Source organism: Anomalospiza imberbis, chromosome 23 (genome assembly GCF_031753505.1).
Source record: "Anomalospiza imberbis isolate Cuckoo-Finch-1a 21T00152 chromosome 23, ASM3175350v1, whole genome shotgun sequence".
NCBI classification, from domain to species: domain Eukaryota; kingdom Metazoa; phylum Chordata; class Aves; order Passeriformes; family Viduidae; genus Anomalospiza; species Anomalospiza imberbis.
Window position 1 is genome coordinate 1,772,969 of NC_089703.1, and position 14,196 is coordinate 1,787,164.

General features: G+C 59.5%; 1 protein-coding gene across 1 annotated transcript; it reads right to left on the minus strand.

Moving 5' to 3' along the window:
- Positions 1 to 1,282: 1,282 nt before the first annotated feature.
- On the minus strand, positions 1,283 to 13,161 carry LOC137461926 (protein-arginine deiminase type-3-like). The gene is made up of 16 exons (XM_068171763.1): positions 12,901 to 13,161; positions 9,004 to 9,184; positions 8,178 to 8,250; positions 7,787 to 7,848; positions 7,341 to 7,458; positions 6,027 to 6,152; positions 5,630 to 5,808; positions 5,169 to 5,272; positions 4,979 to 5,090; positions 4,790 to 4,897; positions 4,353 to 4,501; positions 4,092 to 4,236; positions 3,921 to 4,014; positions 3,603 to 3,682; positions 2,786 to 2,914; positions 1,283 to 1,648 (listed from the first exon to the last, which is right to left on the minus strand). Exons 1-16 carry the CDS (start codon positions 12,990 to 12,992, stop codon positions 1,415 to 1,417), a joined length of 1,986 nt encoding a protein of 661 aa, XP_068027864.1. The 5' UTR covers positions 12,993 to 13,161; the 3' UTR covers positions 1,283 to 1,414.
- Positions 13,162 to 14,196: the final 1,035 nt, after the last annotated feature.

Here is a 14,196-nt window from a genome sequence, read left to right on the forward strand (position 1 = left end):
TTCCTGTCCCGTTTTCCCCCTGGAATTCTTTAGGGACACAGCTCTGGGACTGGGGGTTCCTATCCCATTTTCCCTCTGGAATTCTTTAGGGACACAGCTCTGGGATTGGGGATTCCTGTCCTGTTTTCCCCGTGGAATTCTTTAGGGACACAGCTATAGGATCAGGGGTTCCTGTCCCATTTTCCCTCTGGAATTCTTTAGGGACACAGCTCTGGGATCGGGGGTTCCTGTCCCATTTTCCCTCTGGAATTCTTTAGGGACACAGCTCTGGGACTGGGGTTCCTGTCCCGTTGTCCCTCTGGAATTCCAGGGGAATACAGCTCTGGGATTGGGGATTCCTGTCCTGTTTTCCCTCTGGAATTCCAGGGGGATACAGCTCTGGGATTGGGGGTTCCTGTCCCTGTGTGGGGTCGCTCCAGGGGAACAGCTGTGGATTCTGTCCCTCTGGAATTCCGGCAGGGCTTGGACATGGCCCTGTCTGTATCCCACTTGGACAGGGATGGATTCCAGGGGTGGAATGGGAATGGGAAATGGAAATGGAATGGGATCAGCTCCTGGGCTGGAGGTGCTGATTCCCACTGGGAATGAGCCAGGAACAGGGATGGGAATGGGAGTGGGAATGGGAATGGGAATGAGAAGGGGGGGGGGGTTGTGCCCCTCTGCCCACTCAGGTGAGTCCCCACCTGCAGAGCAGCCCCAGCCCTGGGCCCAGCACAGGGAGGAGCTGGAGCTGCTGCAGCCAGGCCAGAGGAGGCTCCAGGGGGATCAGAGGATGGAGCAGCTCTGCTGGGAGGAAAGGCTGGGAGAGCTGGGAATGTTCACCTGGAGAGGAGAGGGCTCCAGGGAGAGCTCAGAGCCCTTCCAGGAGAGCTGGAGAGGGACTGGGGACAAGGCAGGGAGGGACAGGACACAGGGAATGGCTTCAAAGTAAAGGGGGACAATTTGGATTGGGATATATGGGATAAATCCTTCCCTGTGAGGGTGGGAAGGGGCTGGGATGGAATTCCCAGAGCAGCTGTGGCTGCCCCTGGATCCCCTGGCAGTGCCCAAGGCCAGGCTGGATGGGGCTTGGAGCAGCCTGAGATAGTGGGAGGTGTCCCTGCCCCTGGGAATGGATGAGCTTGAAGGTCCCTCCATCCCAACCATCCCATGATTCTGTAATTCCATGTTTCTCTGATTCCATGATTCCATAATTCCCTGATCCCACGTGGATTTTGGCACGGGGACAGCGGCTCCAGCACCCCACCTGCCCCCATTCCCCACCAGTTTAACCAGTCCAGCGTTCTCCCAGTGCCGGGAGAGCCCCGCAGAGCCCCCGCGGCCGCAGCCCGGATTTATTTCCGCCACCGAAGGCACTTGGCAGGGACAGGGCGGGGATTGGGGCGGGAGGGGACGCGGAGGGGCCGGGGCCACCTCAGGGCACCACGTGCCACCACTTGAAGGCGAAGGGCTTGCGGCGCACGTTGGTGCCGCAGTGGACCTCGCCCAGCAGGACGTGGTAGGAGAAGAAGTCGTCGATGAAGGTGCAGGAGAGGCCCAGCGGCTCCAGCAGCTCCCGCACGCGCTGCTCCAGGCAGCAGCGCCCGCCCACCACGGGCCCGAAGGGCTTGGGGATGCCCAGGTGCCGGCCCAGCACCAGCATGTTCACCTGGAGCAGGGAGCAGCCAGGGACATCCCCATCCCATCAGGGGACATCCCAGCCCAGGGACATCCTGGCCCTGATCCCACTCCAGGGAGTATCCCGGCCCGGGGAATATCCCGGCCCCGATCCCATCAGGGGACATCCCGGCCTGGGGAATATCCCGGCCCCAATCCCATCAGGGGACATCCCAGCCTGAGGACAACCCAGCCCCGATCCCATCAGGGGACATCCCGGCCCCAATCCCACCCCAAGGAACCTCCTGGCCCTGATCCCATCAGGGCAGATCCTGGCCCAAGGATATCCCATCCCTGACCCCGATCCCTTCAGGGGACATCCCGGCCCCAATCCCACCCCAAGGAACCTCCTGGCCCTGATCCCATCAGGGCAGATCCTGGCCCAAGGATATCCCAGCCCTGACCCCGATCCCTTCAGGGGACATCCCGGCCCCAATCCCACCCCAAGGAACCTCCCGGCCCTGATCCCATCAGGGCAGATCCTGGCCCAAGGATATCCCAGCCCTGACCCCGGTCCCTTCAGGGGACATCCCGGCCCCATTCCTGGCCCAGGGACATCCCAGCCCCGATACCAGCCCCAATCCTGCCCTGGAGACATCCCAGCTCCAATCCCACCCCAGGGATGGGATCCGATCCCACCCAGCCCTGATCCCACCCCCAGCCCCGACCCCAGTCCCATCAAGAGGCATCCCAGCCCTGGATCCCGGCCCAGGGACATTCCAGCCCCAATTCCATGAGGGAATCCTGGCCCCGATCCCAGCCTGGGGACATCCCCACCTCAATTCCATCAGGGGACGTCCCAGCCCTGATCCCACCCTGGGGAAACCCCGATCCCACCAGGGGACACCCTGGCCCTGATCCTACCCCGGGGAGATCCTGGCCCAATCCCACCCCAGGGAGCTCAATTCCATCAGGAAACATCCTGATCCCATCAGGGGACATCCCAACCCCAATCCCAACCTGCGGATATTGCGGCCCCGATCCCATCAGGGAATGTCTCAGCCCCAGCCCTGATCCCATCAGGGGACATCCCGGCCCCAGTCCTTCCCCAGGGACATCCCAGCCCCAGTCCTGCCCTGGGGACATCCCGGCCCCGATCCCAGCCCGGGGAGGTCAGGGGTGCGACTACCATGTCCGGGAAGAAGGCCTCAGCCCCAGAGGCAGCGTTGCTCTGGAAGAGCTGCGGGATGTCCAGGATGTCCGGCTCGGCCAGGCCCAGCGAGCGCTTCAGGATGTCCCGGTTCCAGCTGATGCAGCTCTGGGAGCCGCCAGGGAGGGAAGGACAGCAGAGGGACAGTGGTATGGGGACATGGAGGGATAAAAGGATGGAGAAATGGAGGGACAACGTGGGGGAAAAGGGATGGAGGAATGAGGAGAGGGAGAGTGGGATAGAGGGATGGAGGGACAAAGAGATGGACATCGGGATGGGGAGATGGAGGGATGAGGGCATGGGAGAGAGGGATGGGGAGATGGACAAAGGGAGGGACAGAGGGATGGAATGCCCATTTAGGATGGGCAGGCGGCTGGAGGGATGGACAGAAGGGTGGGCAGAGAGATGGATGGATGGATGGATGGATGGATGGATGGATGGATGGATGGATGGATGGATGGATGCCCATTTAGGATGGGCAGGCGGCTGGAGGGATGGACAGAAGGGTGGGCAGAGAGATGGATGGATGAATGGATGGATCCATGGATGGATGGATCCATGGATGGATGGATGATGGATCCATGGATGGATGGATCCATGGATGAATCCATGGATAGACGGAAGGTTGGACAGAGGGAGGAATGGACGGAGGAGGGACAGAGCAGTGGGTAGATGGATGGAGAGGAGAGTGGTGGTGGAGGATGGGGGGAGGGATGGAGGAGAGGAAAGAGGGATGGGGGGGACAAAAGGACAGGGAGGGAGCGATGGGTCGGAGCCTCCTGCTCCCTGTCCTCACCTGGGCGTAGTCATTGAACTTGCGGAGCTCCTCGTTAGCCAGGATCTCGTTTATGGTCGGCTTGGGCACCCTGTCCAGCCCTGCCGAGAGGGAGCCAGGCTGGAATTCTGCCCCAGCTTGGCCGGGATCAGACTTCAGCTCTGACCTCGGAGCTCCATCCCAACCCAGAAATCCAACCCCTGCAGCTTTTAATTAATTAATCAATTCTGCTCCGTTCTACCCGCACTTCCCAGCTGGCTTTCAGGGTCCATCCACCTCCCCCATCACATTTTGCAGGAAAAAGGGGAAACCAACCGAGGGAGCCCCATCCTGCCCTACCCTGGAACATCGTGGCCTCGCCGAACCCCTCCTCCTGCTTCTCCTTCAGGAGCTGGTAGCAGGCGCTGGGGCTGGCCAGGAGCAGCCGGAATCCCTGTGTGGGAAGAGGACGAGGTCGGGGAGGGCTCTGAGGGTCTCATCCCGCTTTTTTCCTCTCCCGGGATCTGTTACCTTCCGGTCGGGCGCGGGGACGAAGCTCAGGAACTCGTCCACGTGCCCGACGTTGAGCCAGTCCGAGAAGAGCTCCACGGGCGCCTGCACCTTCTGGGCCACCAGGAAATCCCGCACGGCCTTGGCCATCCTGCGGCCGCCCACCCTGGGGGAGCGCCGGGGGTTGGGGGCCCCGGAGAGGCTCTGCTCGGAGCCCACCCCAAACGGGGCCGGGAAATCCTTTTTTTTTTTGGGGGGGGGGTTTTCCTGCTCCCAGCTCACCTGGGGAAGCTGCTGCCGATCAGGATGCGCCCCAAGGGGTATTCCTTGCCCTGCACAGTCACGGGCGGGCTCACTTCCAAATTCCCGAAGGAATCCAGGCTGGAAGCGCCCTCTGCAGCCTGTCGGGCCACGTAGCCAAAATCAGGGCCCTGGGCGGGGAGAAAATGCTTTAAAAAATGAAGCTGTCGGCACCGAATCCTCTGTGCTGGAGCTTCCCACGCCGAAAATAAAGGAAATAAAGGGATTTATCCCAGGTTTTAAGGGGATTTATCCCAGTTTTTAAAGGGATTTATCCCAGTTTTTAAGGGTATTTATCCCAATTTTTAAAGGGATTTATCCCAGTTTTTTAAGGGGATTTATCCCAGTTTTTAAAGGGATTTATCCCAGTTTTTAGGAGATTGCCAAGCTGGGCAAGGCAGGAGGAAGGGGTTGGATACCAGGATGCTCCTGACAGGAAAATCCTTCAGGCCACGGTCCCGGGGCGAGTCGAAGACCACGGGGAAGGTCTTGTGGGGAGCTTGGATGTAGCCGAACTCCACCTCATCCTGCAGGAGGGATGGAGAATTTTGGGACCCCCCCAAAAGCGCTGCTGCGGAGAGGAGGGGCCGGGCGCGCCCTGCTCCCACCTGGATCCAGCGGTCCTGGCGGTTCTGCGGCGCCGGGCACACGGTCAGCGGACACTGTGCCCGCTCAGCCAGCGCGCCCACGGCCGCCACGAACTCCTCGTTGCCGTCCACGCTGGGGGCAAAACGGGAAAATCGGGATTTGGGAGTGGATCCGGCAGCGAGGAGGGTGGGAGCACCCAGCAGCACCCACCTGCACACAAAGACCTCGAGCGGCGTGGCCGTGTTGGGCGTCATGATCCAGGGAGCCACGCGGAACACCACGGAGTCCGTGAAGATTGGTGACTCCAGGAGGCCCTGAGATGTCGGGGATGGAGTTTGGGATCTATCCCCATTGTCCCAGCCCCTCTGGGACGACGGGGATGGAGTTTGGGATCTATCCCCATTGTCCCAGCCCCTCTGGGATGACGGGGATGGAGCTTGGGATCTGTCCCTGCTGTACCAGCCCTCTCTGGGGGGAAAAATCGAGGGAAAAGTGGGAGAATGGGAATTCTGGGCAGTGGTAGAAAGGAAAAATTGAAGGGAAAGTGGCAAAATGGAGGTTCTGGGATGACAGGGATGGAGTTGTGGATCTGTCCCAGCCTCCCTGGGATTACGGGGATAGAGTTTGGGATCTGTCCCCGCTGTCCCACCCCCTGTGCCCCCCGGCCAGACCTTTTCGGAGCTCTCGAGCAGGGTGACGTGCAGGGACACGAGGCCAGAGAAGGCCACGTTGGGGAAGGCCAGGCCGTCCACGTAGAAGACGCTGTCGTGGTGGTGCCGGCTGGGCCGTACGGTATAGGCCAGCTTGGAGCCCCCCAGGACGGGCTTGAACTTCTCCAGCTCCGCGCCGTCTGCGGGACACGGGCACCTCAAACCCAAACCCCAGCCCCGTTCCCGCAGCGTTCCCCCTTTGTCCCTAAAGCCGCCCCAAACCCCGCGGGGAGCAAACCCCGCCTGGATCGGCTCAACCCCGCCCGGGGCGCTGGGGAAGCAGCGCAAGGATTTGGGGTTGATCCCGGTGAGCCGGGGGTCCCAAATCCCCCCAAATCCCCCAAATCCGGGCACTCACTGCCACCGTGGAAAACCCTGATCTTGTCGGCGTCGCCGAAGTCCAGGTGCAGCAGCAGGCGGTGCCCGGCGAAGGTGGCGCGGGGCCCGCGCGCCCGCAGCACCAGCTGCGCCATGTCCTGCAGGTCTGGGGAACGGGCACGGCTCAGGGGAAAGGGGGAAACCGGGAAAACTGGGGGGAAAAGGGGAACTGAGGGAAAAGGGGGAAATTGGAAGGAAAAGGGGAAACTGAGGAAAAAGGGGGAAACTGAGGGAAAACCAGGGAAAAGGGGGGAATTGGGGGGAAAGGGAAATGGGGGGAAACCAGGGAAAAGGGGGAAATTGGGGGAAAAGGGGAAAACCCAAGGAAAAGGAGGAAATTAGGGGGAAAGGGGAAAACCAGGGAAAAGGGGAAACTGAGGGGAAAGGGGAACCTGAGGGAAAAGGGGAAAACACAGGGAAAATTGGGGGGAAAGGGGGAAATTGGGGGGGAAAGGGGAAAACCGAGGGAAAGGGGAAAATTGCAGGGAAAAGGGGGAAACTGGGGGAAAAGGGGAAAACCAGGGAAAAGAGGAAAACTGGGGGACAAGGGGTAAACAGAGGGAGAAGAGGAAAAACTCAAGGGAAAAGGGAAAACTGAGGGAAAAGGCAGAAAATTGGGGCTTCTGGGCTGGGGTGGGAAGGGAAAACTGAGGTAGAAGTGGGAGAAAATTGAGGGAAAAGTGGGAGAATGGGGGTCCTGGGCTGTAGTAGGGAGGGAAAATTGAGGGGAAAGTGGGAAAATTGCAGGTTCTGGGCTGTGGAAGAATGAGAAAGTTGAGGGGGAAATGGGAGAATTGAGGGAAAAGTGGGAGAACAGGGGTTCTGGGCTGTGCTGGGAAGGGAAAACTCAGGGAAAAGTGGGAAAATTTGGATTCTGGACTGTGGAAGGAAGGGAAAATTGAGGGAAAAGGGGGAAAATTGAGGGAAAAGAGGGAAAATTGAGGGAAAAGGGGGGAAATTGAGGGAAAAGTGGGAAAAAACAGGATTTCTGGACTGTGATAGGAAGGAAAAATTGAGGGGAAAGTGGGAAAATTGGGGGTTCCAGGGTGTGGAAGAAAGGGAAAATTGAGGGGAAAGTGGGAAAATTTGGGCTCTGTGCTGTGGTAGGAATGGAAAATTGAGGGCAAAGTGGGGAAACTGAGGGAAAATGGAGGGAAAACACAGGGAAAAGTGGGAAAACTCAGGGAAAAGTGGTAAAATTGGGGGTTCTGGGCTGTGGAAGAAAGGGAAAATTGAGGGGAAAGTGGGAAAAGGGAGGGAAAAGCGGGAGCCGGGGGCTCGGGGCTGTCGGGACCGTTGTAGGAGCGCACGGCGCTGTCCTCGTTGTCCAGGCCCTCGGCATCAGGGTCGTCGCGGTCGCAGTTGACGAGCAGCACGGCCCCGTGGCCCTCGGGGCCCCACGTCCAGCTGGCCTGGGGCACGGAGCAGGACCGGGCTCAGCCGGGAATTCCCAATCCCATCGGGATCTGGGACTCAGACGGGAATTCCCAATCTCATTGGAATCTGGGTTCAACCAGGAATTCCCAATCTCATTGGGATCTGGGTTCAACCAGGAATTCCCAATCCCATTGGGATCTGGGGTTCAGCTGGGAATTCCCAATCCCATTGGGATCTGGGGCTCCCAGGAATTCCCAATCCCACTGGGGTCTGGGAGCTCATCCAGGAATTCCCAATCCCATTGGGGCCTGGGGGTCATCCAGGAATTCCCACTCCCGTGGCGTTCACGATCCCTCTGGATACCTTGTCCAGCAGTGTCCGGCTCACGGCCCCACTGCGGGTGACGTCAGCGTCCAGCGACACCTCTGTGGGACAGGGGTGAGATGGGAAAAAGGGAAATGCTGGGAATGGGGGAATTTGGAATGGGGGTTGGGAATGGGGTTTGAGAATGGGGTGTGGGAATGGGGGATTTGGGAATGGGGATTTGGGAATGGGGGTTGGGAATGGGGGTTGGGAATGGGGGTTCAGGAATGGGGGTTGGGAATGGGGGTTTGGGAATGGGGGTTCAGGAATGGGGGTTGGGAATGGGGGTTTGGGAACGGAGTTTCAGGAATGGGGGTTCGGGAACGGGGGTTCAGGAATGGGGTTTGGGAAAGGGGGTTCAGGAATGGGGGTTGGGGCCGTCCCCCCTTACCCACGCAGGTGAGGTAGAGCACGGCCCGGCCCATGGGAACCCCGCCAGCCTCGCGGAAATAGGAAATCCTGACCTGCAACGAGGAGCGGGGCTGGCACCGAGCCAGGCGGGCGGGATCCCGGTATCTGCTGGGAACCCCAGCACCCACCCCAGCACCCAGCGGGAATCCCGGGATCCAGCAGGGATCCCAACAACCGGGGGAATCCCAGCACCCAGCAGGAATCCCAGGATCCAGTGGGAATCCTGAGATCCAGCAGGACTCCTGGCATCCCCAGGACTCCCAACACCCAGTGAGAATCCCAGCATCCAGAGGGAATCCCGGCACCCATCCCAGCACCCAGTGAGAATCTCGGGATCCAGTGGGAATCCTGTCACCCATCCCAGCACCCAGTGAGGATCCCAACACCCACTGCAGGATCCAGTGGAATCTCGGGACCCAGATGAAATCCCAACACCCGGTTGGAATCCCAGCACCCAGTGGGAATCCTGGGATCCAGCAGGAATCCCAACACCCTACAATAATCCTGGGATCCAGAGGGAATCCTAACACCCAGCAGGATCCTGGGATCCAGAGGGAATCCCAACACCCAGGAGGATCCCAGCACCCAGCAGGAATCCCAACACCCAACAGGAATCCCGGGATCCGGCAGGAATCCCAACACCCTACAATAATCCTGGGATCCAGAGGGAATCCCAACACCGAGCAGGATCCCGGGATCCAGAGGGAATCCTAACACCCAGCAGGATCCTGGGATCCAGCAGGAATCCAGTCACCCATCCCGGCACCCAGCGGGAGCGCTGGGATCCCGCGGGATCCATCGCGCACCTTCTCGTCGCCCACGTCCTTGCTGGGGCGGTCCATGGCCAGCAGCAGCTCGGGGCCGGGGGCCAGGGGCCAGCGACAGACGCTCGAGGGCAACTTCACGCTCTGGGCCTCGTGCAGCACCCAGAGCTTCACCCCCGGCGTGGCCTGGGCCTGGAAGGAGGCGGCGCCGTGCGGGGCCGAGCTGGAACAGGGAGCGGGGTCAGGGCAACGGGAATTCTGCCAGGAGCGGGGCTAAACGCCAACATTCCCAGAAAACACCGCCTCAGCAAGGGCTGGGCTGTGGAACTGGGGCAAAGCCTTCAAAAGGGAACAAATCCTGGGGTTTGGAATATCAACGAGTAGTGGAAAACTCAAGTATTCCCAGAAAATTCAAATATTCCTGGAAAATTCAAATATTCCCAGAAAATGCGACCTCAGCAAGGGCTGGGCTGTGGAATTTGGGTAAAACCGTCAATGGGAACAAAGCCTGGGGTTTGGAATATCAACGAGTCGTGGACAATTCAGGTATTCCCAGAAAATTCAAATATTCCTGGAAAATTCAGACAGTCCCGGAAAATTCAAATATTCCCAGAAAATGTGACCTCAGCAAGGGCTGGGATGTAGAATTTGGATAAAACCTTCCACGGGAACAAATCCTGGGGTTTGGAATATCAACGAGTCATGGAAAATTCAGATATTCCCGGAAAATTCAAATATTCCCAGAAAATGTGACCTCAGCAAGGGCTGGGATGTAGAATTTGGATAAAACCTTCCACGGGAACAAATCCTGGGGTTTGGAATATCAACGAGTCATGGAAAATTCAAATGTTCCTGGAAAATGTGATTTCAACAAGGGCTGAGAAATGAAATTGGGATAAATCCTTCAATGGGAAAAAAAATCCTGCAATTTAGAATGACAGCAAGTGGTGCAAAACACAACAAATTCTGGGAAATGCAGCTGCAGTAAATCCTGCAATATTCCGTTACAGGAGATCCTTCAATATGGAACAAATCCTGAAACGTTGAATATCAACAAATCCTAAAAACTGCAAATAATACTGGAAAACACAAAGGCAACTAGCGCTGAGATGTGAAACTCTGATAAATCCTTCAATGTGGAACAAACCCTGAAATGTGGAATTGTGACAAGTCCTGGGACATGGAAATAATCCTGGAAAATGCAACTGCAGCAAGCCCTGAGATCTGAAATTGTTATAAAATCTTTAATATAAAGAAACCCTGAAATTCAGAATAGCAACAGGTGCTGAAAATTTGAATTAATCCTGAAAAATGCAACTGCAGCAAAAGTGCTGCAAGATGAAATGGGGAATAAATCCTTCAGAGAGGAACAAATCCCGCAGCAAATCCTGCAATTTGGAATTGCATCGATTCCCTGGAGGTGCAGCAAATCTTGCAACCTGGGAATGCATCGATTCCCGGGATATGCACCAATCCTGCAGCCTGGAATTGCATCAATTCCCAGGATAGGCAGAAGTCCTGCAACCTAGAATTGCATCAATTCCCAGGATAGGCAGAAATCCTGCAGCCTGGAATTGCATTGATTCCCGGGATATGCAGCAAATCCTGCAGCCTGGAATTGCATCGATTGCGGGGATAGGCACAAATCCCCCAAACGTGCGGGCAGCCGCTCCTGCAAGAGGCAATTCCCACAAATCCCCAAAGGCGATTAAAGCAAATCCCGCCGAAGGCTGCGAGCCCGGGGCAAGGCGGCGGCGCCAACCCCGCGGCAGGAATCCCTCCAAAAACCCCAAATCCGCGGATATTCGGGATGCAAAGCGCGCCCCGTCCTGCCACGGGAAACGGGAATAAACGGGAATAAATCCCACAAAAAGAACGGCGGTCATCGCTCCGAAACGCCCCAAATGCTGGGATAAAACCCGCGAACCTCCCGAGGGCAGCGGGGACGGGCCCGGCCGCGGTGCGATCGATCCCGGCGCTGCTCGGGAGGGGTTTGGGCACGGATCTCCCCAAAATCGGCATTTCCGAGCGCTGCGGGGCAGGCCGGAGCTCGTCCCGCCCCGCCCCCGCTCGGGAGGCCACGGGCGATGGGCCCGGAGAGGATCCGGGCCCGGGAGAAGGAAAGGCGGCTCCGTGCCCGGGGAACGGGGGAATCCCAGCTCGGGGCAGCGGGCGATGAACGCGGGGCGAGCGGGGGCAAAACCCCGGAGCTGCTGCGGAGCGAGATCCGGGAGCCGGGCCGGGGGCTCGCTCTCTGCCTGGCTCCGAAAGTGGGAAACATTCCTGATTTCATCCCACAGGGATGTGGGGCGGAGCGCTGAAACCCCAAAAAGGGCCTGTGGCACCCCAAACCCGGCAAAATCCCGCTGGGAATGTTGCAGTCCCACTGTTGCGGAGATGTTCGGAGCATCTGTGAGGGACAGCAGGATGGACAGAGGGATGGACAGAGGGATGGACACAGGGATGGACAGAGAGATGGACACAGGGATGGACAGAGAGATGGACAGCAGGATGGACAGAGGGATGGGCAGAGAGATGGACACAGGGATGGACAGAGAGATGGACACTAGGATGGACAGAGGGATGGACAGAGGGATGGACAGCAGGATGGACAGAGGGATGGACAGAAAGATGGACAGAGGGATGGACAGCAGGATGGACAGCAGGATGGACAGAGGGATGGACAGAGAGATGGACAGCAGGATGGACACTGGGATGGACAGAGGGATGGACAGCGGGGATGGACAGCAGAATGGACAGAGGGATGGACAGAGGGATGGACAGAGGGATGGACAGAGGGATGGACAGCAGGATGGACAGAGGGATGGACAGAGGGATGGACACAGGGATGGACAGCAGGATGGACAGAAGGATGGACAGAGAGATGGACACAGGGATGGGCAGAGAGATGGACAGCAGGATGGACAGAGGGATGGGCAGAGAGATGGACACAGGGATGGACAGAGAGATGGACACAGGGATGGACAGCAGGATGGACAGAGGGATGGGCAGAGAGATGGACACAGGGATGGACAGAGAGATGGACACAGGGATGGACAGCAGGATGGACAGAGGGATGGACACAGGGATGGACAGAGAGATGGACACAGGGATGGACAGCAGGATGGACAGAGGGATGGACACAGGGATGGACAGAGAGATGGACACTAGGATGGACAGAGGGATGGACAGAGAGACAGAGGGATGGACAGAGAGATGGACACAGGGATGGACAGAGGGATGGACAGCAGGATGGACAGAGAGATGGACAGAAAGATGGACACAGGGATGGACAGAGAGATGGACACAGGGATGGACACTAGGATGGACAGAGGGATGGACAGAGAGACAGAGGGATAGACAGAGAGATGGACACAGGGATGGACAGAGGGATGGACAGCAGGATGGACAGAGAGATGGACAGAAAGATGGACACAGGGATGGACAGAGAGATGGACACAGGGATGGACACAGGGATGGACACTAGGATGGACAGAGGGATGGACAGAGAGATGGACACAGGGATGGACAGAGAGATGGACAGCAGGATGGACACTGGGATGGACAGAGGGATGGACAGCGGGGATGGACAGCGGGATGGACAGCAGGATGGACAGAGGGATGGACAGCGGGATGGACAGCAGGATGGACAGTGGCATGAACAGTGGGGATGGACAGAGAGATGGACAGCGGGATGGACAGAAGGAAGGACAGTGGGGATAGACAGAGGGATGGACAGCGGCATGGACACTGGGAAGGGGCAGCAGGGATGGACACTGGGAGGGGGCACCGGGAGTCCCACCCCTCCCCCCTCCCGGGACAGCATCCCCTGGGAAAAGCCCCCGGAGCAGCAGCATCGCCCCCGCCCCACCGCGCGCTATTTTGGGGCTGTGGTTAATGGGATCAAGGGGGAAAAGCGGATTTGTGCCCCGCGCTCACCCGCACACGTCCAGGGCCAGCTCGGTGCCCAGCACGCACACGGTGCTGCCGGGGCGCTGCGTGGACAGCTGGACACGGCGCTGCTGCGCCATCGCGGCCGCCCCGGGCACCCTCGGGTGCCGCGCCCGGCGGCCGCGGGGGATTTATAAAGCCGGGCTGCTGGGAGGGGATCAGCCAAAGCCCGGCCTAATCCCACCTCCGGGTTGGGTGTGCGCGCGTCCAGCCGCGCTCCCGGCGGTCGGAGCGGCCTGGGACGCCCACGGGATGTTCGGGGTCCGGGGGGCTCCGGGGGGGTCCGGGCTCCGGTCAGAACAGAGGGACGCGGGGGGAGCGGTCACCGTCCGGCCCACGCCGTGAAACATTCACCGCGACACCCGAGCCACGCTGGGCCCGCGCCAGCGCCGGGCCCGGCCGGGTTTGATTTCTCCTTCTGCTGAAAGGTTTCATTTGTTCGGCCGGGACAATGCGCTGGAATTCTTCCTCCGGGGAGGGCCGGCGGTGCGGGGAGGGCGCTCGCCCGGCTCCGCGGGCGCTGCCGGGGGCTGTCACCTGCGCTGGGGACAGCGGACCCCCAGGGGCTTTAATCGCCTTTGTTTTAATTAAACCCTGGGCTGCGCGTGGGAGCGGAGAGCCCTTTGTCCCTGCAGCTGTTCCCAAACCCCCTCCCCGCGGGGTCACGCGCGGCACGGATTTAATGTCGCTCCTCGGGGCCCGGGAATATCAGCAGGGACACAGCCCCGGGGAATGGGGTTGGGAAATGGGTTTGGAAAGCCGCTTTTGGGGCAAAAAGAGGGCGGGGGAGTGGGATGTGTGGGAGCATCCCCCCGCCGGCTCTCCAGCGCCGCGGGAGCTCGAGCCGCAGGTGCAGCTGCACCTCAGAAACGCTGCCAGGAAAGCAAATTGCCCAAAATGAGCGTGTCCGGCCCCAGAACAGCAGCGGGGCTGCGCAGGGCCGGGCCGTGCCCGGGGCACGGGGCGGGTTTCGGTTCCCGGGGCGGTGCCAGGCGGGTGCCAGGCGGGCACGGGGAAGTGTCTCGCTCCGGTGGAGGTGAAGAGCGGAGGGAGGCGGAAATTCCCTCCTGGAGAATGCGTGAAAAGGTCCCGAGGAGAGCAGGAGGGGCTCCTGCAGCCTCAGAACCAGGTTCCCCAGCAGGAAGCGATTTTTATGCCGAAACAGGGAGTTTTGCGGGTGTTACCAGCTGCAAAGCCGCGGGCGGGGACTCCGTGACCCCGCGGCCGTGGGATGGGCCCGCACCCGCCAGAGCAGCCTCCCCACTCGCCCTGTCCCCACCAGCC